General features: G+C 45.6%; 1 protein-coding gene across 2 annotated transcripts; it reads left to right on the forward strand.

The window, feature by feature from the left end:
- Positions 1–2,431: 2,431 nt before the first annotated feature.
- On the forward strand, positions 2,432–27,425 carry COG4 (component of oligomeric golgi complex 4; the record flags this gene model as incomplete). Of its 2 annotated transcripts, XM_084257651.1 has the most annotated exons (19): positions 2,432–2,593; positions 4,139–4,221; positions 4,925–5,039; positions 8,765–8,943; positions 10,259–10,448; positions 11,537–11,642; positions 12,186–12,343; positions 13,033–13,091; positions 14,620–14,753; positions 17,841–17,959; positions 18,434–18,600; positions 19,097–19,262; positions 22,334–22,396; positions 24,722–24,838; positions 25,402–25,494; positions 26,013–26,096; positions 26,322–26,423; positions 26,640–26,768; positions 27,231–27,425. In XM_084257651.1, the coding sequence occupies 19 exons, from the start codon at positions 2,435–2,437 to the stop codon at positions 27,363–27,365; spliced, it is 2,358 nt and encodes a 785-aa protein (XP_084113777.1). In that variant the 3' UTR covers positions 27,366–27,425. The 2 variants fall into 2 exon arrangements, with proteins under 2 accessions (XP_084113777.1, XP_084113776.1); XM_084257650.1 differs by lacking the exon at positions 22,334–22,396 and having other exon boundaries at positions 2,435–2,593.
- Between the last annotated feature and the right edge of the window lie 299 nt (positions 27,426–27,724).

Below are 27,724 nucleotides of genomic sequence, written 5' to 3' on the forward strand. Positions count from 1 at the left end.
TTCTGTTCCCCATTCTGTCTCTGGTGAATCTTCTCACCACCCCCACACACCTCTGGCCTGTACCCCAGCTCTTGTATGCATAAATAAATAAATTAATCTTAAAAAAAAAATCAAAGCACTGTGTAACATAAGTTGGGTTTTGTTAAGTGAGAGAATCCCAAATGTTCTCATAAGTAATCACTCTTTCTGAGCTAGGCAAAAGCAGTGTGTGTGACTGAGGAAAAAATCAATTTTTCCATGTGGAAATGTTTGTGAAATATAAATTTTCCTGCTTAATATGTTCTTAAAGCACACTGAAAATATTAAAGGTCTGAATATTAAAGAAAAAGAAGGGCCAAGACTTGAGGAAAATAGTAAGGAAAGAAAATTTGTAATTGCTCTCAACTGAAAAGTGATTAATATAACTGATTCTTAAACATAATTATTGATATATTCTCTTACAGCTTACTGAGTACACATCTTCAAACGTAACTTCAAAACGACAGCAATGAAATTTATTATGAAAAACCTATCGTTATAAACCTGACCCACATTGTCAGATTAACTACAGTAAAGGCAAAGTTTAAAAAAAAAAAAACAAAAAACAGAAAACAGGGAACCACAAGTAACTTCTGAAGCCCCCACAGACATACAGCCAACTACTTTTCATTCTTGGTGGCTATCTTAGGAATTCAATCTGTAACCTTGGTGCCCTGCACCAAATCCACTTTCCACTTCCTCTGTAACAGGCCACCCATTAGGATCCCTGGAATTCATTTTGCACAAAGCTCGTTCAATCCGGATTCCAGTTCTCCTTTCGTCTTGCTGAATAAAGAAATTTATATTGTGAAAAGATCAGTCTAGACCTTCACGGCCTATATTCCAGGAGCCATTAATCGTCAAAACTTGGTTAAAACAAAAAAAAATGTTATTCCCATTTCTACCTCCTGTCTGAGATAACGAGTCTAAGATTGCCTCGTTCTTTCTCCACGTGTCAAAGTGTTATAGGGCAGGGAGAGGGGCACGAACCTCCCCCTTTCCTGGGGACCACCCTGTTACAAAAGGACCCGCAATGCACTTAAACTTCGCAAAGCCTTTGCAATAACTAAGACTGCCCCCGGTTCGCAAATGGTGAAACTGAGGTTCTGAGTTGGAAAAAGGCAGCCCAAGTGTTATAGAGCAGCCCCAATACAAAACGGGAAACGGGGTACCTGACTGTGGGTCCTCACCCGCGCGCTTAAAAGGACTTATCAATGCTCTACTGCAGACACACGCGAAAGGTTAATAAAAGGTTTATTTACAAGGGAAGGGGAAATGAGGAAATGTACAGCTCAGAGAGAAAAGTGGGAGACAAAGTTTTAATTGCGCCCTACCCGATCCACCGATCTGGAATCCCAAATGGCACTCTGAGAGCTGGCTGCCAGCCAGGAGCCTAAAGCCAGGAGGTCAGCGACAGCGAGCCACCCCAAGGCCCACGTGTTTGGTTTTTATACCCAACCTGGCTGCTTAACTCCACCCTCAGGTCCCAGCCACCTTCCCTTTGGTGGTGATGGGATTTGTCTTTCCCAGTGTCTTGATGGCTTTAGTCTGGAGTGGGGGTGGAGTCCACAAAGCCGGTATGGGATTAGCTCGGGACATCATTTCCCCCTAACACAAGCACCAAAATACTAATTCACAACTGGGTCTTGGCTCCCAAGACTGTTTCCGTTATGTGCCCTGTTCGCACACGCTCGGCCTCCGCACCTTCCCTCCCGGTGTTGTCTACTCTCTTCAGCGAGAAACGTCGCTCCCGCCCCTGCCCACATTTCCCCCGGGTCCCAAGCGGCCCCAAATTAAAAAAAAAAAAAAGACAATGCCCGAAAGACTTATTTCGAGTCAGACCTCGTTCTGAACCAAAAGACGGAAGCCGTTTTCGCGTCCGAAGCCTTCCTCATCGCGTCCCTACCCCAGAACTCTCGGGCCTCAACTACCACAGAGACCCCGACCAAAGGCTAGGCCCACCCTCCCACATGGCTGCTCTGCGCCGCCCTGGACCCGAGGAAGTCGAAAAGCCATTTCTTTACCCTGTAGCGAGGAGGATGGTGGCGATACCCAACGGATGCTGACTTTCCTCAAGGTCTAAATCACAGCCAACGCCAACTCGCCGGCGCCCGCCATTAGCTCTCAAGGCAGGGACCTTTCAGTTGGCGCGCAGCGGAAAAAGGTCCCCTGCCGGCGCCTGAAGAATGTGTACGTATAATTGTTTAAATGTTTCTGTATTTTGTCCATGCCTCATTGAAATGTAGCCCAACACAGTTTACGACAAGCGTATTTTCCAGGGGTATAGAAAATGAATAAGTTTTTTAAATAGACTTTTGAAAAATATTTATCAGGCACTTCTGTGGACAACCACACTACCCGACACGCCAGCGAGGAGGGGGCCTTAAGGAGCCGGAAGCTCGGATTGGGGACCAAGATGGCGGACTTCGAATCCCCTTCGAAGCTCTTAGGGGTCCTCCCGCAGCCTGATGGGGTGGGAGGAGGTCGCTGCTCGGAGATATCCACTGAGCTCATTCGCTCCCTGACGGAGCTGCAGGAGCTGGAAGCTGTGTACGAACGGCTCTGCGGCGAGGAGGTGGGGGGGCTGAGATTTTTTTTCTTGGAGGATCCGGGCAGTGGGCGTAGGAGCCGTCAATCTTGGGAAATTTGGGGTATGGGACTCTCCTTACCAAGGGAAACAAACAAACAAAATCACCTATTCGGGAAGCACAAGTGTACTTGGAGGTTATATGTAGGGAGGATTGCCGTCTCCGTTTTCTTGGCGAGAATCTCAACGTTGTTTTCCATGTTACCAGAGGATCTGATCTCTAGGTTATTCCGCCAGACTGAAGTTTGAGTATCGGCCAATTTGTTTGGTTCTCAGAAGACCAGTAAAGACTGTCTTGCTTTGGGTTTGCAGCTTTAAAATTACGAGACGATTTCGCTTTTAACTCATTTAAGCAGGATGTAACTGCAAATAAACTTGAAGGATTTTAAGACTTCCCCTTGTGGGGAATGATTTGAGGATTTAAGCTTGAGATTTTACCTCTCAGGCACAAATGTCTAATTTTTGACAAGTCACTTTATCTCTGGTACCCCAGACTTTTTAATCAAACGAGGGGTATATTCGCCTTAATTCCGTTTAGGTCATACCGCTCCTTTCTGCTTCCTTCACATTTCTGCCTAATGCTGTCAGTATATTTTGGAATGTCAGTTGAGTCCTTGCCAGTATAAAGAAAGAGATCTAAGCTCTGATCTAAAAGTTTGGTAGATGTTCTTTAAACCGAACTTTTAAGTAAAGTTGCGCACACAGCAGTTCCAACCTAGGGGAGGATGGATCATTTGATAACTTTGATTTTCAATTATTACCTTGCACCAACTCTAGCAGTTTCTGATACTTTTTTTTCCCCCCCGCAAGATGGGTCTTTAAAAAAAAAAAATTTGGTACTCTAACATACCTGAGTTTGCATTCATTGAGTTTAACTTTTTGGAGGGGAGATAAGGAAATTGTGTGATATTAGACCAGAACAATATTAATCCTGTATTTGTACTTGATGATTATCAAGGAGACGTTTACCTCTAGATCCTATCGGACCACTTTGTTGTCTTGTTGATGACACAGAACATTCTTATGGGATGTGTATTAGCCTGCTTTACAGGTGAAACATAAGAAGGCTACATTAATTGAGGTAATACAGTAAATGACTTGGCTGAGATGGAATGATATTTATCCCCTCTGGGCACTAACTGCACTATAAAGAGACTTTTTGTAACTAACTTAGGACATTTCATTTGTTTAGCCATTATATTTTGAATGCCTTCCTGGGTTAGGCTCTATGCTAATGACATTGCATGAAGGTTTATACACTTTGTGGTATTCATCTGCTAGATGAAATGAAACGAAACATACTTAAAATTATAATCATTATGTAAAGTAAAAAGTACAGAAATAAATTATAGTTTGTTAGAACAATAATTCTAAGAAATAGAATAGAATAATAGAACAATTATTCTAAGGAAGCATGGTAGAAGGAAAGAAAATATTTGAAATGGGACTCACTCTTCAGCTAAGTGATTGGGTTAAATATCTCTTAAGGCCTTCCTCACCATTCTGATGACAGGATGTTTCTCTGTGTTTCAGAAAGTGGTGGAAAGAGAGCTGGATGCTCTTTTGGAACAGCAAAACACCATTGAAAATAAAATGGTCACTCTCCACCGAATGGGGTGAGTCTGTTCCTCTCAACAAGAGCTATTATGAATTCCAACACAGACAACTGGGAAAACTATGTTTCCTAACTATCATAAAATGTCAGGAGAGTTTGAAATGAAGTGAATACCTACAGGTGTAGCAAAATGGTTCTTAAAGTGTCCCTCAAACAGCAGCATCAACATCATTTGAAAACACATTAGAATTGCAAATGCTGGCCCTGAGTCCCAGTGAACCAGAAACTATGGGGGTGGGGCCCAGGAATCTATATTTTAAAGACATACCAAATGGTTCTGGTGCATTCAAGTTTGAGGAAGTTTTTACAGACTTTATGCATTTGCTAGTCATAAAACATATTCTTTGATCTCATCAGCCTTTCGGTTGATTAGTGCATGTTATACTCACTTAGCAATTGGGAAAATCTGGTGACTAATTCTAAGGATATTGAGTTCAGTCCCTAGCTGGAAGCTAACCCACATGCGGCACGGCAGATCTTTCCTGTCTTGCCTGCTGCTCCCGTTAGCAGTGTATTTCAGTAAATACACCTGTTCTATCCCCCAATCTGTCTCTGGTGAATCCTCTCACACACACCCCCCGCCACCACACCTCTGGCCTACACCCCACACACAGTTTTATACACACACACACACACTGATAATTTTTCCATCTTTTATCTTCTACACATTTGGATATATGTGTGTTGACAATGTGTGTCTCCAGTCCCAACCTGCAGTTGATTGAAGGAGATGCAAAGCAGCTAGCTGGAATGATCACCTTTACCTGCAATCTAGCCGAGAATGTGTCTAGCAAAGTCCGTCAGCTTGACCTGGCCAAGGTAAGCCCATTGAACTTGTGAGCTTTTGATGTTTGAATTAATAAAGAGCAGGGCCTCCCCGGTGGCGCAGCGGTTGAGCGCTGGGTTGCGAAACTGCGCACCGGAGGAGGGTCCCACATGGCGCGCAGACCTCTCCTGCCGCCCGCTGCTCCCCTCAGCACTGTACTTTGGTCCTTCTGCCTGCTCTGCTCCCCGCTCTGGCTCTGGTGAATTCTCTCACCCTCCCTACCGCACTTCTGACTGTACCCAGTGCATGTATAAACAAAACAAACAAACAAACCAGCAAACAAATAAATAAAGCATGCCTCTATTAAAAAAAAAAAAAAGAATAACTAAAGAGCATTAAAAAAGCTATCACTTTAGGGCCTCTCCAGTGGCGCAGCGGTTGAGCGCCAGGTTGCAAAGCTGCTGTTCAATCCCCTGCTGCTCCCTTGCCACCGGAGGAGGGTCCCACATGGTGCGCAGACTTCTCCTGCCGCCCGCTGCTCCCCTCAGCAGTGTACTTCGGTCCTTCTGCCTGCTATGCTCCCTGCTCTGGCTCTGGTGAATTCTCTTACCCTCCTGTGCTTCTGACTGTACCCAGTGCTTGTATAAATAAATAAACAAACAAATAAATAATTCTTTAAAAAAAAAAAAGCTACCACTTTAGAGTTTAGAGCAGCACCATCCAATAGAAATCTAATGCAATATACAAAACCAGACAAAGATATCATAAGAAAACTTTAGACCAGTAGGTCTTCTGAATATAGACATAAAAATCCTCAACAAAAGCAGCAAACCAGTATCAGCAACATATAAAAAGGACTGGCAACAAGAAAACAGGATTTATCCAAGGATGACAGGTTTGTGTAACATCTAAAATTCAATTAATGTAATATACCGTATCAATAGAATGAAGGGCGAAACCACACAATCATAGATTAAAAAAAAGCATATGGTGCTCGCTTCAACAGCACATGTACTAAAACTGGAATAATACAGACATTAGCATGGCCCCTACTCAGGATGACATTCGAATTCTTGGAGAAGTCCATAGTTTTAAGAGCACAAAGGACTATGATGATGGCTCATGGGTAAAATGGTGGTGGGAGAGCTATGGGACTACACCTGAGGAGAGAAACCAACTACTGTGCAAAAATAAATGATATAAAAAAATAAATTTTTAAAATTTTCACCCCTGGGGAAAAAAATTATTTGACAAAATTCAATACTTCTTATGATGATTCACTAATCAAACTTGGATTAGAAGTTAACTTTCTCGGCCTCCCTGATGGCTCAAGGAGTTGAGCACCGCTCTGTGAAGCAATCCACACCTCTGCAGTGCAGGTTCGATCCCCGGCCAGCCAGGGAGAAACCACATGGCGCAGCAGACCTCTCCTGTCTCGCCCGCTGCTCCCCTCAGCAGTGTATTTCGGTCAGTCTGCCTGTTCTGTTCCCCACTCTGTCTCTGGTGGGTCCTCTCACCCCCCACATCTCTGACCTGTACCCCAGCTCTTGTATGCATAAATAAATCTTTTTTTTTTAATTTTTTATTTTGTTTATACAAGAACCGGGGTACAGTCAGAAGCGGGGGAGGGTGAGAGAATTCACCAGAGCCAGAGCAGGGAATAGAACAGGCAGACTAATGAAATGCACTGCTGAGGGGAGCAGCGGGCACAGCAGGAGAGGTCTGCTGTGCCATGTGGGACCCTCATCGGCAGCCGGGGATTGAACCAGTGCTGCAGAGGCTGTGGACAGCTTTGCAGCCCAGCGCTCAACCACTGTGCCACCAGGGGAGGCCCATAAATGAATAAATCTTTAAAGAAAAAAAGAAGTTAACTTCCTCAACATGGTAAAAGCCATCTAAGAAAAAACCCACAGCTAACATCCTACTTACTGGTGAAAGGCTGGGTACTTTCCCCCTGAGATCATTATCAGAACAAAGTTCTCAGCTCTTGATCCCTCTCTTCAGCATTATAAGGAAGGTTCTAGCCAAGGCAGTCAGGCAAGAATTTAAAAGCTGTATAAAATGAGGAAAAAGAAATCTAATATGAACCACATAATACTCAATTCTCTAGTAGCCTTTTTTTTAAAAAATAAAACTGAAGGGAAAATACTTTTCATAATGTTTTATTTAGTCCATTATATCCAAAATACATTTAAATATGTAATTACTATACAAAGACATTAATGAAATATTTAACCATTTTTATTTTTGTACTAGCTCTTTGAAACCAAGTATGTATTTTAAGCACACGCATCTTAATTGGGACCAGCCGTTTTTCAAGAGCTCAATAGCCACAAATGGTTGTTGCAACTCTATTGAATAGCACAAGGTTTAGACTCTTGCACAATTCAATCCCAGGCTCCATTTGCCCTGTGAAATAGAATAACCCTTCCTAATCTATTTGTTTAGATTCTGCAAAAATAATTTACCACAGAACATGATAGCCACACATATTAAAGTTTTTTAAAACATTCTTGTTTAGGGCCTCCCCAGTGGCGCAGTGGTTGAGCGCTGGGTTGCGAAGCTGCCCGCAGCCTCTGCGGCACCGGTTCGATCCCCGGCTGCTCCCCGGCCACCGGAGGAGGGTCCCACATGGTGCGCAGACCTCTCCTGCCACCCGCTGCTCCCCTCAGCAGTGTACTTCGGTCCTTCTGCCTGCTCTGCTCCCCGCTCTGGCTCTGGTGAATTCTCTCACCCTCCTGCGCTTCTGACTGTACCCAGTGCATGTACAAACAAACAAACAAATAAATAAATAAATAAAAATACATGCCTCTTTAAAAAATATATATATATTAAAAAAAAACATTCTTGTTTATTCTAAAAGTAAAATATTTTCCGTCTAATTTCTTCTTGTTTTAACAATGTCTTCTAAAATGTCAAGTACATTCTGTGATTCTATAATTATTTTAACAACATATGCCAAAAATAAAGAGCTTATCCCTGTACCTACTTCAATGAAAAGAAATGCTCTGGTCACATAAATAAAACTGTGATATCTATCAGTGGTCTTCATCATCATCAATAACAATTTTGTGCAGTATAGTGGTAGTGTTTTTGAGTTCAGTAGAGAAAATTCAAAGGACCTAGGCTTAAACAGATTCAGCCCTTGAATCTCCCTATCTTCTGGAGAGGTGTTTTTTTTGTTGTTGTTGTTTTTAAAGACTTATTTATTTATTTATGCATACAAGAGCTGGGGTATAGGCCAGAGATGCAGGAGGTGAGAGGATTCACCAGAGACAGTGGGGAGCAGAACAGATGGATCTACTGAAATACACTGCTGAGGAGAACAACAGGCAAGACAGGAAAGATCTGCTTCGCCATGTGGGTTAGCTCGCTGGCCAGGATTCAAACTCGTGCTGGAGTGGCTGTGGATAGCTTCATAGTGCTGAGACTTAACCCCTGTGTCACCAGGAAGGCCCTGGAGATGTGTTTATGAAGAAGACATTGTTTTTAAGCAGTAAGTCTTTGTGTGTGTGTGTGTGCGTGCGTAGGGGTTGTAGGCCAGAGGTATCGGGGCTGGGGAGGATGAGAGGACTCACCAGAGACAGGCAGGGAGCAGAACAGCAGATCTACTGAAATACACTGCTGAGGGAAGCAGCAGGCAAGACAGGAGAGGTCTGCTGCACCACATGTAGGTTCCCTCCCTGGCTGGGGATCAAACTCAGGCCATGACAGTGATAATGCTGAGACTTAACACCTAGGCCACCATGGAGGCCCTAAGCACCAAGTCTTTTTGCAGAACCGCCTATATCAAGCCATTCAGAGAGCTGATGACATCTTAGATCTGAAGTTTTGCATGGATGGAGTTCAGACCGCTCTGAGGAATGAAGATTATGAGCAGGCTGCAGCCCACATTCATCGCTATTTGTGTCTGGACAAGTCAGTCATTGAGCTCAGCCGACAAGGAAAAGAAGGTCAGTATCCCCAACTGTGGTAATTAGTTTAGTTACAAGCCTCTGTAGTTAAGAAATTCCCTAGTGTGGTTCTAGATCTGATCTAGGTCCCACACCATCCCAGGGCACTATTGTTCCTATTTTACAGAAAAGGAAACTGATTCTACATCTATTTTTTCTCTGGCCAGTGGCTGCTTTTTATTTGACCATGTTGTCTGCTCATTACATTTTTTTTTAAAGATTTATTTTTATTTATTTATACAAGCACTGGGTACAGTCAGAAGCACGGGAGGGCGAGAGAATTCACCAGAGCCAGGGCGGGGAGCAGAGCAGGCAGAAGGACCGAAGTACACTGCTGAGGGGAGCAGCGGGCGGCAGGAGAAGTCTGCGCGCCATGTGGGACCCCCCTCGGGTGGCCGGGGAGTAGCCGGCGAATGAACCGGCGTTGCCAAGGCTGTGGGCAGCTTCGCAACCCAGGGCTCAACCGCTGCACCATCGGGGAGGCCCCTGCTCATTATATTTTTTAAAAAATATTTATTTATGCATACAAGAACCGGGGTACAGGCCAGATGGTGCAGGAGGGTGAGAGGATTCACCAGAGACAGAGTGGGAAACAGAACAGGCAGACTGAAACACACTGCTGAGGGGAGCTGACAGGAGAGGTCTGCTGCACCATGTGGCTTGTTCTGCAGCCGGCGGGGATTGAACCGGCACTGCAGAGGCTGCGGACAGCTTCACAGTGCTGCGCTCAACAGCCTGCGCCACCAGGGAGGCCCCTCATTACATTTTTAAAAATAAATTCTTGGCCTGGTATTCTGTGTTCTCAACACACTCTGTATTTCTAGCCTTGTTTCATGCTATTCACTCAGGCATCTATTCACTGTCACATATTTATTGTCCTGTCTGTACACCAGCAACAAATCTTTTCATGTTTCTGCTTTCATTCCTTTCCTTATTTTATTCCCATTGCCCTGGAATGTGTGTTCATATTTAGGTATCAAAATCCTGCCCATCTTTCAGAGATGGACTGTCACCTTCACTACAAAGCTTTTTCTTATTACTACAACCAGAAATCTGACTCGTGGGCACCTTTCTTATGATGCTGTTGATTCCGTGAATTTTATATAGTTATTTGAGCACAATATTTATCTTTCATTTAATTTTAACTTCTGGGGCAGGTTCATGACTGATTCATTTCTAAATCCATATTGCTAGTATATTTTGTACACAATAAATGCCTAATCCATGTATTTTGAACAAATATTGGTGCACAGACTCAGAGACGTAGCCTGAGATAGTACCATTCTTTAATTCTCATTTTCTCCCCATTGCTTAGGGAGTATGATTGATGCCAACCTGAAATTGCTGCAAGAAGCTGAGCAACGTCTCAAAGCCATTGTAACAGAGAAGTTTGCTAGCGCCACTGAGGAAGACAATCTACCCCAGGTCGAGCGCTTCTTCAAGATCTTCCCGCTGCTGGGTTTGCATGAGGAGGGATTAAGCAGGTTCTCAGAATACCTTTGCAAGCAGGTATGGCTCCTCATTGCTTGGCAGGATAATGGTATGAATGGTGTGAGCCTCTGAATACAAATTAGGGCACTGAATGGATCCTGTTTCTGTGGGTAACAGGATCTTGCCTCCAAATTTGACTCTACTTTTCTGCCCTTGATCTAGCCTGGCAGGACTGGATGTATGCATTCATTCAGCAGTTATTTGTTGCCAATCTGCTGTGGGCCTGGCATGGCCTAGACATCTGCTGATGCATATTTATTTCCAAGAAACCAAGTGAAAGTAAGGAAAGTTAAAATGCAAATTCTCTGACAAGCTGTTGGCCAGGGTCTGGCTGCTTTTAAGAGCATTTGGAGCTCTTTGTTAGTGGTTTTAACTGGTTAACCAGGCTTAAGTCTCAAAATAAGCTACCACAGATGAAACAGGTAAAGTCCCTTTAGGTTAAATCCTGAGAAATAATCAGGTCTCTGTTAGTCTCAACCCTTTCCCCCCCATCGGTAGAGATGGAAATGGAGAATAGCAGACCCCATTAGGCATTTGTGCAAAAGGGTGGTGGTTCTTTTTTTTTTTTCCCCAAGATTTATTTATTAATGCATACAATAACTGGGATATAAGCCAGAGGCATGGGGGGCTAGAGAACCCACCAGAGAGAGTAGGGAGCAGAACAGGCAGATCTACTGAAATACACTGCTGAGGGGAGCAGCGGGTGAGACAGGAGAGGTCTGCTGCACCATGTGGGTCAGCTCCCTGGCCGGTTGGGGATTGAACTCATGCAGCAGTGGCTGCCATTAGATTCATAGTGCTGAGACTTTAACCCCTTGCGCCACCAGGGAGGCCCTAAGAGTACACATTTTCAAAGTAAAGGAAATAAAGGAAAGCATTGTTTATACCTCTGAATGGTAAAGAGCCACCACTCCTTTAAGTTCCTTGTGCTTGTTTCATTTCCTTGTCCTTGTTTAAGTTCCTTGTCCTCCCCGAAGCCCAGAGAAGTCCTGCATTCACTTTGAAACATCAACAGAGAATGAGAAAAAGAGAGCCAGTGGAGCTCCCTTTGGAAAACAGACTGGTCTCTGGTCTGGGAAATACATGTGGATTTTCTACTTTTTCAGGTGGCCGGTAAAGCTGAGGAAAATCTGTTGTTGGTTCTAGGGACAGACATGAGTGACCGAAGAGCTGCAGTCATCTTTGCAGATACACTCACTCTCCTGTTTGAAGGCAAGCCTCTTCTCTACTCTGTGGAGCCTTAAGACACTTCTATATAGCACCTGCATCCTAGCTTTTCTTCTCCCATCTAGCTTGATGCCTCCAATTTTATTGTTTACTGTGTCTTGATTCATTGGAGAATTAACTTTCAATTAATTCAGTATCTGATTTACAAAGATTAGTCAGAGTCTCTCAGGTGTTTTGAGATTCCTTAACCCTCAAGACCCATGCTCTGAGTAAATTTAACCCTAAAATAAGTTACTGGGAAGGGGGTGAGGCTGATAGCAAAGATGGTTGCTTTTGTAGAAACAGTACTAATAGAATTTATTTACATTGGTATCTATCAGCTTATCAAGTCACTGCTAATACACCAAGTGCTGTGCATATTTAACAAACAAATTTGCCTGGCAACTTCTGGCACAGATAAGAAACATTTGAATTCATTTCAGAAAGTGAAGCAGCCAGAAAGGGTGGATTGGACCCTGGGTTCATCCTAGGTGGAAGAAAGTAGTTTATTTGGAATGTTTGAATTCCAACCCTCTCTCTGCTTTATAGGGATTGCCCGCATTGTGGAGACCCACCAACCCATAGTAGAGACCTATTATGGGCCAGGAAGACTTTATACCCTGATAAAATACCTGCAAGTGGAATGCGACAGACAGGTGGAAAAGGTGGTGGACAAGTTCATCAAGCAGAGGGACTACCACCAGCAGGTGAGCTTAGGATGCTTGGGTGGTTTATAAGCAGCCAGTGAATTGGGGGGAAGGGAGTGAAAAAAAATTTTAAGATAGTAGAAACAAATGCGAAATGCAGGCTCGCCAGCATCTTGCCCATCACCAGCTTACTTTGGACTTGAGATGTTGTCAAGATGATGGTGACCTCAGTATAACATTGAGAGGAAATAGAAAGGGCTTCCTGAAAGGATCACAAGAAGCTTTAAACCAGTTGTCTATCACGGTACCTTCTGGTGAGATAATGAGAATTTTTTTTCCTAAGGTCCTGGTAAGCATGAAGTATTTTGTCTCAAGTTTTCTATAGTTCCACTAGTGCTGAAGGTAACATTTGCCTTTTCTGAACTATTTTCTGTTGTTTTTTGGATGGCAACAGAAAAAGTACAACTTAAAAATGGGAGTAGCCCCAAGCAGATATATTTATAGGCCTTGAGGCTAGACGAGTCTAGATAGCATTAGCATCACTTTAAGTACAGTACTAGAGGTGAGCATTAGCATTAGCACCTAAATCAAAAACAAATTTGGCTCATCATCCTGAAAGCCACCCTTTGGCTTGCCTGTTAAACAGACTAAACCTAAGCAATCTGTGTATGGGAAGTTTGGCATGACCAGCAAGTGGCAGAGAGAAAGAGGGTAGGGGCGAGCATTCTCATTTCTGTGGTGTCTTGCAGTTCCGGCATGTCCAGAACAACTTGATGAGAAATTCTGCAACAGAAAAAATTGAACCCCGGTGAGATAACCTTTCTCTTTTCTTCACCCCATAGGAGTTTGAATTCGTAGTCATATCGGGCCTCCCCGGTGGCGCAGCGGTTGAGCGCTGGGTTGCGAAACTGCGCACGGCCTCTGCGGCGCCGGTTCGATCCCCGGCTGCTCCCCGGCCACCGGAGGAGGGTCCCACATGGCGCGCAGCCCTCTCCTGCCGCCCGCTGCTCCCCTCAGCAGTGTACTTCGGTCCTTCTGCCTGCTCTGCTCCCCGCTCTGGCTCTGGTGAATTCTCTCACCCTCCCGCGCTTCTGACTGTACCCAGTGCATGTATAAACAAAACAAACAAACCAGCAAACAAATAAATAAAGCATGCCTCTATTAAAAAAAAAAAAGAAAAAAAAAATGAATTCGTAGTCATATCATTCAGAGTCTATTCTGTTAAAATGTGGTCTGTGGTTTTAAAATATTTTATTATGACTTATTTTTTAAAAGAATATCTCATACAAGCAAAAGCATCTCTGTGATTTGTAAAGAATTACCAACATATTTGAAACCCCAGAAGTTACTACTCTCCTAGAATTTTTCAATTTTTACTTCATCTAGTGAAAATTACATAGACTTATTAAAAGAAAACCTAAACATTCATAAAAATGTATTCATTCAGTCAGCCAGTTTTTACTGAGTACTCTTGGCCAGACACTGGTCCTTTGATATGGGGATATGGCATCCACCACAGGGAGTGAAACAATCGCCCTTTCTTCGTAGTGTCTATTTTCTGTGAAGTAGTCAGATATAGTAATAGTACACACACGGGGCTTCTCTTATGGTGCAGGAGTTAAGTCTCAGCACTATCAAGCTATTGCTGGCCACTGCAGTGTGAATTTCATCCCCAGCCAGGGAGGTGACCCGCATGGCACAGCAGACCTCTCGTCTTGCCTACTGCTCCTCTCAGCAGTGTATTTCAGTAGATCTGCCTGTTCTGCTCCCCACTCTCTCTCTGGTAAATCCTGTTACCCCCCTGCACCTTTGGCCTATACCCCAGTTCTTGTATGCATAAATAAATAAAAATAAATCTTAAAAAAAAAAAAAAAAAAGAGGGCCTCCCTGGTGGCGCAGGCAGTTGAGTGTAGCACTGTGAAGGTGTCTGCAGCCTCTGCAGTGCCGGTTCGATCCCTGCCCGCCATGGAGCAACCCACAAGGCAAGGCAGACCTCTACTGTCTCGCCCGCTGCTCCCCTCAGCAGTCTATTTCAGTCTGCCTGCCTGTTCAGTTCCCCACTCTGTCTCTGATGAATCCTCTCCCCCTCCTGCACATCTGGTCTGTAATCTGGTTCTTGTATGAATAAATAAATCTTTGAAAAAAAAAAATGTGGTTGACAGCTGTCTCTATTGTAATGGGGCTGAAGGAGCCAGGGTGACCATCCAGCAGAGCTGACCTTTTCCAGTCAGTGCCCAGTGGGGAGGGGGAGTTAGGGACTGTTACTGCCGTCTAACTCTTGTATCTAAGGGAATCCAGTATTTTCTGGCTCATTCCTTCTGTTCTGTGGATCTCAGGGAACTGGACCCCATCCTGACCGAGGTTACCCTGATGAATGCCCGTAGCGAGCTGTACTTACGCTTCCTCAGGAAGAGGATCAGCTGTGACTTTGAAGTGGGAGACGCCATGGCCTCAGAAGAAGTAAAGCAAGGTAAGAGTCTCTTCCCATAGACCTGAGGGGGCTAGAGTACAATTGACACGGTTTTGTAATAGATAAGCCACAGATCTCTTGCAAAGAAATAACTGAAACTCCTTAGCTTCTAGGGGTCTATGGGGCCCCTGGGAATCCCAGGAGGAAAGAAATCTAGACTTCTCCAGACTTTAGACTTCAACTGGACCTTTGTCCATCTAATCATCCTGCAGACAAGGAAAGCTAATGCCTGGAATGGTTAAATGATTTTCCTCTGCTCTTCTCCCCCACCGTACTTCCTCACAGCTATGGCTTAGGGGTTGGTATTTACGTATGTGATACATGCACCTGGCAGGTAGATAAATAAAACAAAAAGATATCCATAGCTGCATGAGGGAGTTTTTGGGAGTGAGAGGAATACTCTAAAACTAGACTGTGACTATGCTGCAAAACTCTATAAAGTCATGAAAAAAATCATTAAATTGTAGTGATACAATTACACCCAATACATTGGGTGAATTTTATGTTATATACCTCAATATGCTTTTGAGTTATAATATTGAAATATATGGTAGAGTGAAAACAAAGTATACAAAAAGGGTATAGACTAACAAGAAATCCTTTCGCCCCTCCCTCAATTATCCAGTTCCCCAATTACAATTTTTGAAGGTATCAATACTTGGGGGGAAAAAAAGGTGTGCCTAGTCCTCTTTCATTACACATTGCCTATAGGATTTTTTTTTTTTTAAAGATTTATTTATTTATTTATACAAGCACTGGGTACAGTCAGAAGCGCGGGAAGGTGAGAGAATTCACCAGAGCCAGAGCAGGGAACAGAACGGGCAGACTGACGAAATGCACTGCTGAGGGGAGCAGCGGGTGTGGCAGGAGAGGTCTGTCACGCCATGTGGGACCCTCGCTGGTGGGCAGGGATCGAACCAGTGCTGCAGAGGCTGTGGGCAGCTTCGCAACCCAGCGCTCTACCACTGTGCCACCAGGGGAGGCCCGCTTATAGGATTTTAAGAAGACAATTTTGTTCTGCTGGGCAAGTCCATACAGGATTCCCTAAACTGGAAACTTGAAACAGACACTTTGCATGGTTTATGCCCATCATACTGGCATGGAGAGAATTGGAGAGGATTTATGTGAGCCAGGGGTGTTGCCTGGAATTGTGTTTGACAGAGGATGTGTGCTCATTGGGAGTTTGGTGCTAGTTGCTATTAATAATGACCGTCGGTGTTCAGAGCTATGCTGTCCACTACAGAAGCTGTCAGCCACATGTGACTTTAAATTTAATTAAAATTGAAAAAAATATTTCAGCTCCTCAGTTACATTAGTCATGTTGCAAGTGCTCGGTAGTAGCTAACTTATACAACACAGGTATGAAACAGTTCCTTCATCACAGAAGATTCTCTTGGACAGCATTGGTTTGGAAAATGAAATGCTCTGTACCTAACATATTTCAGTCTTTACTCAGGAAACTTAAATCTAGTGATTAATCTACTAATTAATTCTAAGGCAATAATGGAAATGAAGTGGAAAGTTATTGACAAAAAATGTTCACTGTGAAGTCCAATGATCAGGACTTCCAATTTTCTCTAATAATGACAAAACATTTGGAAGTCATCCAGGTGTCCAAATATAGGAGAATAGTTTAAGAAAATACAGGCTATCAGGCCTTCCCGGTGACGCAGTGGTTGAGCACTGGGTTGCGAAGCTGCCCACAGCCTCTGCAGCGCCGGTTCGATGCCTGGTCATCGGCGAGGGTCCTACATGGCGTGCAGACCTCTCCTGCCGCCCGCTGCTCCCCTCAGCAGTGTACTTTGGTCCTTCTGCCTGCTCTGCTCCCCGCTCTGGCTCTGGTGAATTCTCTCACCCTCCCATGCTTCTGACTGTACCCAGTGCTTGTATAAATAAATAAATAAATCTTTTTAAAAAAGAAAAAAAAAAGAAAAACTTGATTTATAAAAAAGAAAAGAGGGCCTCCCCGGTGGCGCAGCGGTTGAGCGCTGGGTTGCGAAGCTGCCCGCAGCCTCTGCGGCGCCGGTTCGATCCCCGGCTGCTCCCCGGCCACCAGAGGAGGGTCCCACATGGTGTGCAGACCTCTCCTGCCGCCCGCTGCTCCCCTCAGCAGTGTACTTTGGTCCTTCTGCCTGCTCTGCTCCCCGCTCTGGCTCTGGTGAATTCTCTCACCCTCCCGCGCTTCTGACTGTACCCAGTGCTTGTCTAAATAAATAAATAAATAAATCTTAAAAAAAAAAAAAATTTAAAAAAAAAAAAACCCTACTTATAAAAAAGAAAAGAAAATACAGGCTATCTACCTGATAAGCTATCACATAAGCATTAAAAATAAGCAAGCTTTTATTTTTAAAAGCTCCCTAGTGGCGCAAGTTGTTCAGCACCACACCATGAAGCAATCCACAGCCTCTGCAGCACGAGTTCGATCCCTGCCCGGCCACAGAGCAACCCCCATGGTGAAGCAGCCCTGTCCTGTCTTGCCCACTGCTCCCCTCAGCAGTGTATTTCAGTCAGTCTGCCTGTTCTGTTCCCTGCTCTGTCTCTGGTGGGTCCTCTCACCCCCCCATATCTCTGACCTGTACCCCAGCTCTTGTATGCATAAATAAGTAAATCTTAAAAATTAAGTAAGCTTTAGAGCCTCCCTGGTGGCCTAGGGGTTAAGTCTCAACATTATCACCACCATGGCCTGAGTTCAATCCCAGGCCAGGGTGCTAACCCACATATGACACAGAAGACCTCTCCTGTCTGCCCACTGTTACCCTCAGCAGTATATTTCAGTCAGTCTGACTGTTCTACTCCCCACTTTGTCTCTTCTCAACACCCCCTCTGTTTTTTTGGCCTACATCCTAGTTCATCTACATACACACACACACACTCAGTAGGCTTTAAAAAAAGGAAAAGTAATGTAGAAATTTAAATTATTTCTGAAATAATTTTTTAAAGCAGAACTGTATCTGTACTACATTGTAACCATGTAAATTATATACAGATTTGAAACAAAGACTAAAAAAGGAACCTGAGAGATTGAAAGGAGTTGCTCTATTTCCCTTGAGGAGGAAAAGTGAGTATCCTTTCTTGGCTGTCCCCTAGAGCACCAGAAGTGTCTAGACAAGCTCCTCAATAACTGCCTGCTGAGCTGCACCATGCAGGAGCTCATTGGCTTCTACATTACCATGGAAGAGTACTTTATGAGAGAGACTGTCAACAAGGTAGGAAGGGGGGCACATCCCTTGGGAGGGGCTTCCCGTCCAAGACACCAGACTGAAGGAAATGGCCTGGGTGCATTGTACCTCTCTGCCCAGCTTGCGTGAGACTGCCTAGCACCACTTTCTGTGGCTCCAGGGCATGTTGGGAATGCTGTTCGTAGAATCGGTGGGCTTACTTGTTCCATGCCTCTCTAGCAGTATGTGGGCAACGAACCCAAAGTTGAAGGGCCCCTTCTGATACCTTACATTCCAGGTAATGGATGTCCCCAAGGCAAAAGTCCCAAATACTTAATTTCCTAACATGATGATCAATAGTGAAATAAGCTGTTACAGTAAGAAGGATCCCCACCAAGGTGTAATCAGAAAAGCCTGGACAAGGCATAGAAAAGGGAGCAGAGCCAGGGCTCATTGCAGAACTATCTAGAATAGAAATATACAAAACCAGGGCCCTCACTGGGTGCTTTGCCTGTTCGGTAGGCTGTGGCTCTGGACACCTGTGAGAAGGGCCAGTTGACCTCAAGCATGGTGGATGATGTCTTCTACATTGTTAAGAAGTGCATTGGGCGGGCTCTGTCCAGCTCCAGCATCGACTGTCTCTGTGCCATGATCAACCTTGCCACCACAGAGTTGGAATCTGACTTCAGGTATATTGCTTCTCTTTCTCTTTTCAAAAAGGCAGATAGGTCCTAGCTGTGACAGATTCCTGAGACCCATTTTCTTCTTGTTTTTTTCCCTTATGATTCTCGTTCAGTTCCATACAAATATACATTTCTATTCACAACATCCTTGGTTGCAGGTAGCTCAAAAGGAGCCAGAAATCTTAGGGACCAAATCTGTGTTCCCTCAACTCTTACACTGAACTATTTTTCAAACTGTGTCACCTCCTCTTGATTTTGTGGGACTCAGTAGTGATAACTGAAAGCCTCAGAGGAAGTAAAGAATTAGCTAGTCTCCTCTTTGTGTTCTTGTCACATCTGTGCCCTTGTGGGGGAGGCTGGGCAGGGGGGGTTGCTCACTCTCTTACCCTAGCTCCTCAGATCTCAAGAAGTGGTATCCCCCAAAACAGCAACTCCTGCTGCTGGATCGGTGTAGTGGGTCCCTGGTCCTGGAGGCCAAGTTGAGTTGCTTTTCTGCCCCCAGGGACGTCCTGTGTAACAAGCTGCGGATGGGCTTCCCAGCCACCACCTTGCAGGATATCCAGCGTGGAGTGACAAGTGCGGTGAACATCATGCACAGCAGCCTCCAGCAGGGCAAATTTGACACGAAAGGCATCGAGAGCACTGATGAGGCCAAGCTGTCCTTCCTGGTAGGTAGCCACAACTACTGGTTGGAAACTGGGTGGGTTTATCTCAATGTTAAACTATGACCTCTAAGCCACGGTATAATCAGCCTTCAACTGGAGGCTTTTCCTCCAGTTTCTATATGGAAGCCGCACTCTGCCTTTAAGGTTGTGAAACTTTCTTACCCAGGGACCTGTCCTGAGCAGCCCAAAGCAGAACATACACTGTTCCCTGCCTGGCAGACTGGGTACCATGAGCAATGCCCAGCTGTTCAGGGACTGCACTGAGTGTCGAGCTTGGCTCTTTGCATCTGTGCCAGGCCTCCAGCTGCTTCTCTGAAGCCAGTCCCCAGCGAGGATCTACCAGGGCCGCTTCTATAGCACACTTAGGCTTTCAGTTTCCTGAGAAAGCTTGCTTATTAAAACCCTTAGCTACATAGAGTAACCATGTAAGCTGAAGCAGTGAGTCTGACCAGATGTGTGACAACTGGGGAAGGAGAAGCATGGAAGAACAAAGAATTTATACAAGGTAACAGCCAGTTTGTAATGAGTCAAAAAGAATAAGTGAGTCCTGAGCTCATGACCAGACCTCTGTGGCACATGCCACCAGAGCGTGAGTGGGAACAGCACTATCATTCTACTCCAGCCCCACCTTGGCCGGACTCAGTAGTCTTGGCTCCTGCGATTCAGAGGCTAAAGTAAAGAAGCATCCAGTAGACGAATTCTTAATCAGTAGTCCACTAATGATGTCTCTGAACACCCTGAGATTGGATCCAAAAATGTGTATGTGGTTTTTTTCTGGAAGCAGGGTCCTTCCCTGTTACCAGATTCATAAAGACCCCAAAGACTTAAGAGCTGCTACTTTCAGAGTCAGGAGTCTAAACATTCTACTCTCTACCCTGTCCCTGCAGGAGAACCCACAAGAAATTATCACCTCTAAATATGGTAGCTTTGAAGATCTTTGCCAAAATGTCTGGCAACCAACTTCACAGGATCGTAGGCGCTGACTTGAGTTTTTCATTTCATTTACAATTCTCTTTCATAAGTTGCCTTCATTCTTTCACTAATCTGCTCAGAAAGCTTCATTGACTCCTTGCTCCCTGCCACTCAAGGAAAGCAAGTGCCTGGTCATCTGTTGATGGCCCCTTGAATCTGCCCCATCCTGCCTGTCTGGTCTGTTTTCCACCACTTGGCTACATGAGTTCCCATTAGGCCGGCCACTGTGCATTCATTCACCCATTCCCTGCTCCCATGCAGACCAAGAAAGGACGCTGAGTGCTTGGTGACAGGTACTTAACGTGTCATCACACCCACTGCAGCTCATGTTTCTTATGTCACCTTGATTTCTTTGGCTGTCAGGAGAATTCCCCAGCCATGCTGACATGTCATTCACCATGAGCTGGGGATAAGCACAGTGAATCCAGGCTTTCAAGAACTGTCAGTACACAGAAACTTTGAAATCAATGCCACTTGAACCCAAATCCATTTTCCCCTCATGACAGATTTCTCTTGGTGCCCTTTAAAGCCTTGGAAATTTGGTCATCTTCTTCGTCGTGACTGCAGTTACTTCTCTGGAAGCTTGTGATGGTAGCAAGCTGTGTGGCAGGTCATCCATCCACAGTGGAAGTGGCCTTGTTCTTTCTGTATTGAATACAGGAAACTTCTGAGGGCAACACTCTTAGGAAGAAAAGAGGAACATCCTAATCTCATTCCCTGGGACTCTTCCTTTACCCTGGTATTCTGATACTCCTGACTCATCTCTTGACTCTCTGGCGCCTGTTTACCTCACCCCTGCTTCCCTGGCCATCCTCTCAACATACCAGTTCAAAGGGAGTGTGATGCTCTTCAGCACTCTTAATTCCGCTACACATATTCTATATTAGCTATTCCCAAACCACCTGCTCGTGTGGAATTCACCTCACTGCCACCCCTTTCTCCAGGGGACGAGAACTGTACTCACCTTCATGACTGTCAGAATTCTCTTCCAGCTTTTGTTTTATTTTGTTTAACGTATAACGAACACAACATGTTCACTTCAGGTGTACCATATAACCATTCATATTTGCATACATGATGAAATCATCTCAAATCTAGTTAACATCCATTGCCATACATAGATACAAATCCTTATGATGAGAACTTTTAAAATCCACTCTCTTAGAAACTTTCAGATATGCAATATGCTATTCTTATTGTCATGTGTTCCAGCCATTTAATCAACCTCAGTTACCAACCCTGCCATACAGCTTTTCTCAAGTGCCTCAGATCAAAACATTTTCTTTCCTCTAAATGGCCATAGCAGTTTGTGCCCTGCCACTTTGGTCACATGCTGCTTTTTTATGATTGGTATTTCTGCAAGGGTTTAAAAGGTAATTGAGTTATGGAAGAAGGAGTGAAGAGATCTGACTTCTAAACCTGGCTCTAGCTCTGTGGCCTGTTTCTAGAATTATTTCCCCCCACTTAATTTTTCTCATGGTTTTTATCACTATCTGACATTATATATCTATTTATTATCTGACTTCCTTTCTGGAATGTAAGCTCTCTGAGAAGTCTGATTTTGATTTCTAATTGCTTCCTCCCCAGTGCCTACAACAATGCCTGGCTCAGTGGATGCTCAGTAAATATTTGCTGAGTTAATGGTTGACTGATATTGGTGAATCAATTCACCTAATGAGGAGTCTTGTTCCCGCCTATTGGCTGACTTGATATTACTTGTTTTGCAGAGTGTATCAGGCAGAGCCAGGGAGATAGTAGATGAGAAAACACCTCAGAGGTGGCAGGCTCTCAGGAATCAATTCCTTTACGTCAGTATCACTAATCTGGATTTGGAGATTTGGATCCTCAGGATTTCCTGTGGCCTAAAACAAACAGCAAAAGACCTGCCAGTCTTGCCTCACTACTCTGTGGTTGGATGATTTTACTGCCTTGGTGTCCAATCAGGAGAAAGGGCAGGTCTGGTTCACCATTCTACCTAATTGGAGGCCTGAGCAACCTGCCTGAGGGCAGTGCTATGGGTGTTCCTTAGCTCTCCTCTGAGCCTCAGAAGTAGCTAACAGCAGCAGCAGCAGGGAGTCACATGTCCTATCCTCATTTCACAGGTGACTCTGAACAATGTGGAAGTCTGCAGTGAAAACATCTCCACTCTGAAGAAGACGCTGGAGGTACAGGGGAAATTGCCTGTCAGCTTTCAGACCATACTTTGAGAGAGAGTCCTGTACACTGATCCTGGCAGGGGGTGGTGGCACTCCCTGGCATTGAGCCAGCTCTTCTTCAGAGCATTTGAGGGATTCACTCATGATTGTCATGGTCACAAAGCATTTCTAAACCAGTGAGAAGAGATCTGAGCCACATGCAGGAAGATCAGAATTCAAATGAGATCCTCCCGCACATTCTTGGCACATGACCTTAGACAATTCCCTTAACTCTCTGAGCTTCACTTCTCTCATCGAGGAAGAAGCCCTCCAGACTGCTCTACTTTAGGCTTCTTGGGTGGCCCAGTAAAAAGAAAGTGTTAAAAGCACTTTATAAAAATGATAATACCCTTGATGACGTTTATTAGTTGAAGTGAGATAGGGGTCACCAAACACTATGAAGCCAGTTCCACATAGAATAGTGGGAATTACCTTATCAGTCAGATATCCCTGAGTTCAAATCTCCACTTGGCCACTGACTAGTGAGGCAAGTTCTCTATAACCTCATGAGCCTCAGTTTCCTCACTTGTAATACAGGGAGAACAATCTATGTCCCAAAGGGTGTTTGTGAGAACTGAACAAGATAGCATAAAGCACTTAGTCGATGGAAGGCAGGCAGTGTTAATCAACTATTGAATCAATAGTTAAAATAATAGCATGGAGCAACCACTTTGTTAACTATTAGGAAATGAAGGACCCTACCCCTAAATTCTGCCTCTGGGAGTGGGGGTAGGGCAGGGTCCTGTCTCTCCTGCAGCCTCTGACTGAGGAGGAGACTTGACTGCAGTGGCACACGGCTCAGTGCCCAGGCTGGTGCCAGTGCTGGCTGCAGGCTGAGCAGGCTGAGGGGGCTGGGGCCAGCACACAGGGAAGAGGACCAAGCGGGTGATGGGTTCCCTGAAGGAGTTCACTGTTAACTGGAATTTACCCCACGAAGGGCTTAAAATGGAATGAGTGATACTCCCAAAGGCAAATAGCATAATGTCCGACATGTCGTGTATATTCAACAAAGTGGCTGGCATCATTGTGTTTAAACCTTGGCACCTTAGATTCTTTTCTTGACTTCATCCTTAACATTAATATGTTGTGTTTTGAATTAAAACTTTGGGAAATGTTAGAAATTCAAAACTGAGCTGCTAGAATTGGCCAAGTGAAAGAAAACAAGGATAGCAAAGAGCTAAAGAGAAATAAACAAAAGCCAAGTCCCATAAATCCCACCCCTCCTTAGATGTACATTTCTCATCTCTTTGTTCACCCCATTTGCAGCCCTTTGAGAGAGGTGGCTTGATGTCTGTTGTACAGCAGAGATGAAAGGCTGCTTAAAGGTAGTAAGTGCTGGAGCAGCCATAGGGCTGAGGGCCTCTGCTGCCAGATCACTGCAGTAGCCAAAGCAGTACAAACTCTAAGGAGGCTGCAAGAAATGTGGGCAGCTCCTGGCAACCCCAACCCTGGTGAGCTTCTATCAGCGACCCTATGGCATTCTCACCACCTGGGCTGTCGTGTGACAAATAGGAACAGCTGCTCTGGAGCCAATTCTCAGCTTGAATCCTAGCTCCACAATGTATTGCTGTGTGACTTTAGCCAAGTCACTAACTTCTCTGTACCTCAATTTCCTGTCTGTACAATAGAGATAATTGTAGTACCTACCTCATAAGATAGGTACTTTAACAAATAAAAAAGGCTTAGAGCAAGGCCTGGCACACAAGTAAGCACTTAAATTCTAGCTAGAATCCAGACAATCTCCCTTAGGCAGCCAGAGCAGAATATTTAAGCAGAAACTATTAACAGCAGTAGCTACATCTCCTTCCTGCCTCCTGTGCACCAGGCCCTGGGCTAAGCACTGTGTGTGTTGTCTCATCCACCTCATAAACGCCATGGGAATTTGGGTTCCCATTTTATACTCAGATTGAAGCTCAGAACCTTTAAGTCACTAGAGAAAGGTCACTCATCTGATACATGGCTGAGCCACGACTTCAACCTAAGAACACCTGTTAAAGAGAAGAAAAAAAAATTTGGTATGTGTTTCTTCTTATTCACATTCCCTGATACCAGTACCCCCATATTACAAAGGTGGGAGTCAAGTCAGGATAGAATGGCTGTCAGGATAGAATGCCGGTTTTCTGAATCCCATCTAGGGCTTCTTGCCTAGGATGAGTCATAGCTGCTCCCAGAGAAATCATTTTCCAGAAGAAAAAAATGACTGGTTGCATATTGTCATCCTCTACTACCCGTCTCCCCCCATATGCTCCCTTGATCCAGGCCTAGAGAAGCCTAAAAGCTTGGTGTTCTTCCTAGAGTGACTGCACCAAGCTATTCAACCAGGGCATTGGAGGGGAGCAGGCCCAAGCCAAGTTTGACAGCTGCCTTTCTGATTTGGCTGCCGTGTCCAGCAAATTCCGAGACCTCTTGCAGGTAAGCTCCAGGTTTAACTGCTGACTGAGGCCTGCCTGTGCCCAAGGAGATGTTTCTGGCTTATTATGGGCACCATGTGCACAAGAAAACAGGAAGAGGGGCAAGGGATAAGCACACATGACCCTAAAGTTATTTGAGTCCTTTGAGACCAGAATCTCAGCCATGTGGCCATTACATAAACAAGCTAGCATTCTGGTCCTCTAGAACCTCCACTTGGCCTGCATGGAGCCAGAGCCCTCAGAAAGGTGCTTTGAGGAAACAGAACCACATGGTGACCCAAACCTGCTGCTTGACCTTAGCCTCAGGTGTGCCTCTGCCAGGCACTCACAAATCTTATGAGTTTACCAGCCAACCTCAGAGCCCTGTCTCTGGTCTGGACCAGAATCAGCACATCTGCAAAGGAACAAGTTGCCTGGCCTTTTTATTAGGGTTGTCCCTGTTATACTTCAGACAGGGCCTGCAGAAAAGCATCAGAGCTGGAAGAATGCCCTGGTGGTCAGGGATGGATGAGCAGGGGGAGGGGGTGCTTGCTGCGTCTGATGCCACTCTGCCTTGTCCTGCAGGAAGGGCTGACAGAGCTGAACAGCACAGCCATCAAGCCACAGGTGCAGCCTTGGATCAACACCTTTCTCTCCGTCTCCCACAACATCGAGGAGGTGAGCTGACCGGAATCACCCCTCCTCCCCAGCTATCAGCTGCAGGGCAGTGGGCTGTCTGAACAAACTAGACCCTGTATGCTTCTCAGGCCCGCTGCCCTTGCCCTCAGAGACTGGGTTCCTCCCAGGAAACAGTTTGCACTACAGAGGGGCCTGAGAGAGATGTGACCTGACACATCCTCTTTCTTTGAGGCTCTCTTTGCCCCCCTTTCATAGGCTTCAAAGCTTTTTTTCCCCTAGCTTGATTTCACTTCTAGAAAACATGAGACACAAGAGGGAGTGAAATGCCAGGAGCTCCACCATATCCTGGCCGTGGCTACAGTGAGGGCCTTTGCTGGTCAGAAATGTGATGTAGCAGGTCCTGCCAGCCTGGGCATCCAGCTGCTATAAGCTGGATGAGTCAGAAGCTTCAGGAGAGGAAATATCTCTTCCCTCCTGTCTTAAAGGAGTGGAAGGGGGCCAGGGGAAATGGTACCACCTGAGGAGGCCCCCGGTGACCCCCTCCTCTCTGACAATAGGAAGAATTCAACGACTATGAGGCCAACGACCCTTGGGTACAGCAGTTCATCCTTAACCTGGAGCAGCAAATGGCAGAGTTCAAGGTAAGCAGGGGCTCTAGGGACCAGCTTGTAGAACTCCTACCTCTACCCAAACCAGCGGCCTGCTACTTCTCAGCACACGCCTGCTGGGAACCCCGAAAACCCTTCCAAGCACTGGGCTATAGAAATAGTCTCAGTGGCCTCGTGTAACTCTCCGTACCCCAAAGACTCCTGTGGAAGCAGAGGGATTAGGTGGGACTTCCGCTGATGTCTGGCCTCTGTGTGCAGGCTGGCCTGTCCCCAGTCATCTACGACAGCCTGACCGGCCTCATGACCAGCCTTGTTGCAGTCGAGCTGGAAAAAGTGGTGTTGAAATCCACCTTCAACCGGGTAAGGTCAAGGGAGCACAGGTCTGAGGAAGACAAATCCTGCACCCCAGGCCCTGCCTGTGTGGGCCCAGTCCTGCCCTGGCTTCTGAGGCTGTGAAGCCTACTGAAGTACACGTGAGGCCCAGTTGGCCTTGCAGCCCAGCACTGAGGGGAAGTGGGGCTGTTTCTGCTTGGCCAAAGGCTAGGCATTGAACTCCGGGCTTGTTTTGCCATGCAGCTGGGCGGTCTGCAGTTTGACAAGGAGCTGAGGTCACTTATCGCCTACCTTACTACGGTTACCACCTGGACCATCCGAGACAAGTTTGCCCGGCTCTCCCAGATGGCCACAATCCTTAATCTGGAGCGGGTACGTGGGGTTCCCTGGCAAAATTTGGATTCCTTCACTCCCTCAAAATCATGTTTCCAGGGCCTCCTGGTGGCCTGGTGGCTTAAGGGGTAAGTGTCAGCGCTATCACCACTACAGCCTGAGTTCAATCCCAGGTCAGGGAGCTAACCCACATATGGTGCAGCAGACCTCTCCTGTCTCACCCACTGCTCCCCTTATCAGTGTTTTAGCAGTTCTGTTCTGCTCCCCATCCTGTCTCTAGTGAATCCTCTTACCCCCTGCACCTCTGGCCTACACCCCAGATCTTCTATGCAAAAAAAAGAAAAAAGAAAAGAAAAAAGTCATGTTTCCACCAAAAGCTCAGCGCAGCCCTGCATGGTACCCTCTCCTTCCTGGGCAACCCTCTCTGCCTCTGGTAGAGCCCCAGGCTTTCTCTCAGGAGAGTCCTCTCCTTGATGACTTGTCTGTGTTCTTCCCCCACAGGTGACTGAAATCCTAGACTACTGGGGTGCCAACTCTGGCCCATTGACATGGCGCCTCACCCCTGCTGAAGTACGCCAGGTGCTGGCTTTGCGCATGGACTTCCGCAGCGAGGACATCAAGAGGCTGCGCCTGTAGCTGCCACCATCCTCTCACACTTTGGGGCCCCTCACATGGCCTCAGCAGAGAAACTGAGCAAGGCTGACTGGTACTGGAGAGCTCAGACAGCCCAGACTGCTCCACTGCTGGACTCACTCTACTCTCTGCCCTCAGACCTAGCTAGATTGTGCTTTGGGGGCAGCTTTGCCTCAGCCAGCATGCCCCTGGGCTCTTGATCAGGTGGAAAATTAAGGCAGGCCCTGTGTGGGTATCATTCTCGTGCTTGGACACTGCAGCAAACAGGCAGCTCCCTGCCAGCCTAGAAAAACAGGTGCATCTGGGAACTAGGGAGTTAAGTTTAACTCCAAAGAGAGGATGTGGTATTTGTCATCCCCCTA

Source organism: Talpa europaea (assembly GCF_964194135.1).
Source record: "Talpa europaea genome assembly, chromosome: 16".
Lineage (NCBI taxonomy): Eukaryota > Metazoa > Chordata > Mammalia > Eulipotyphla > Talpidae > Talpa > Talpa europaea.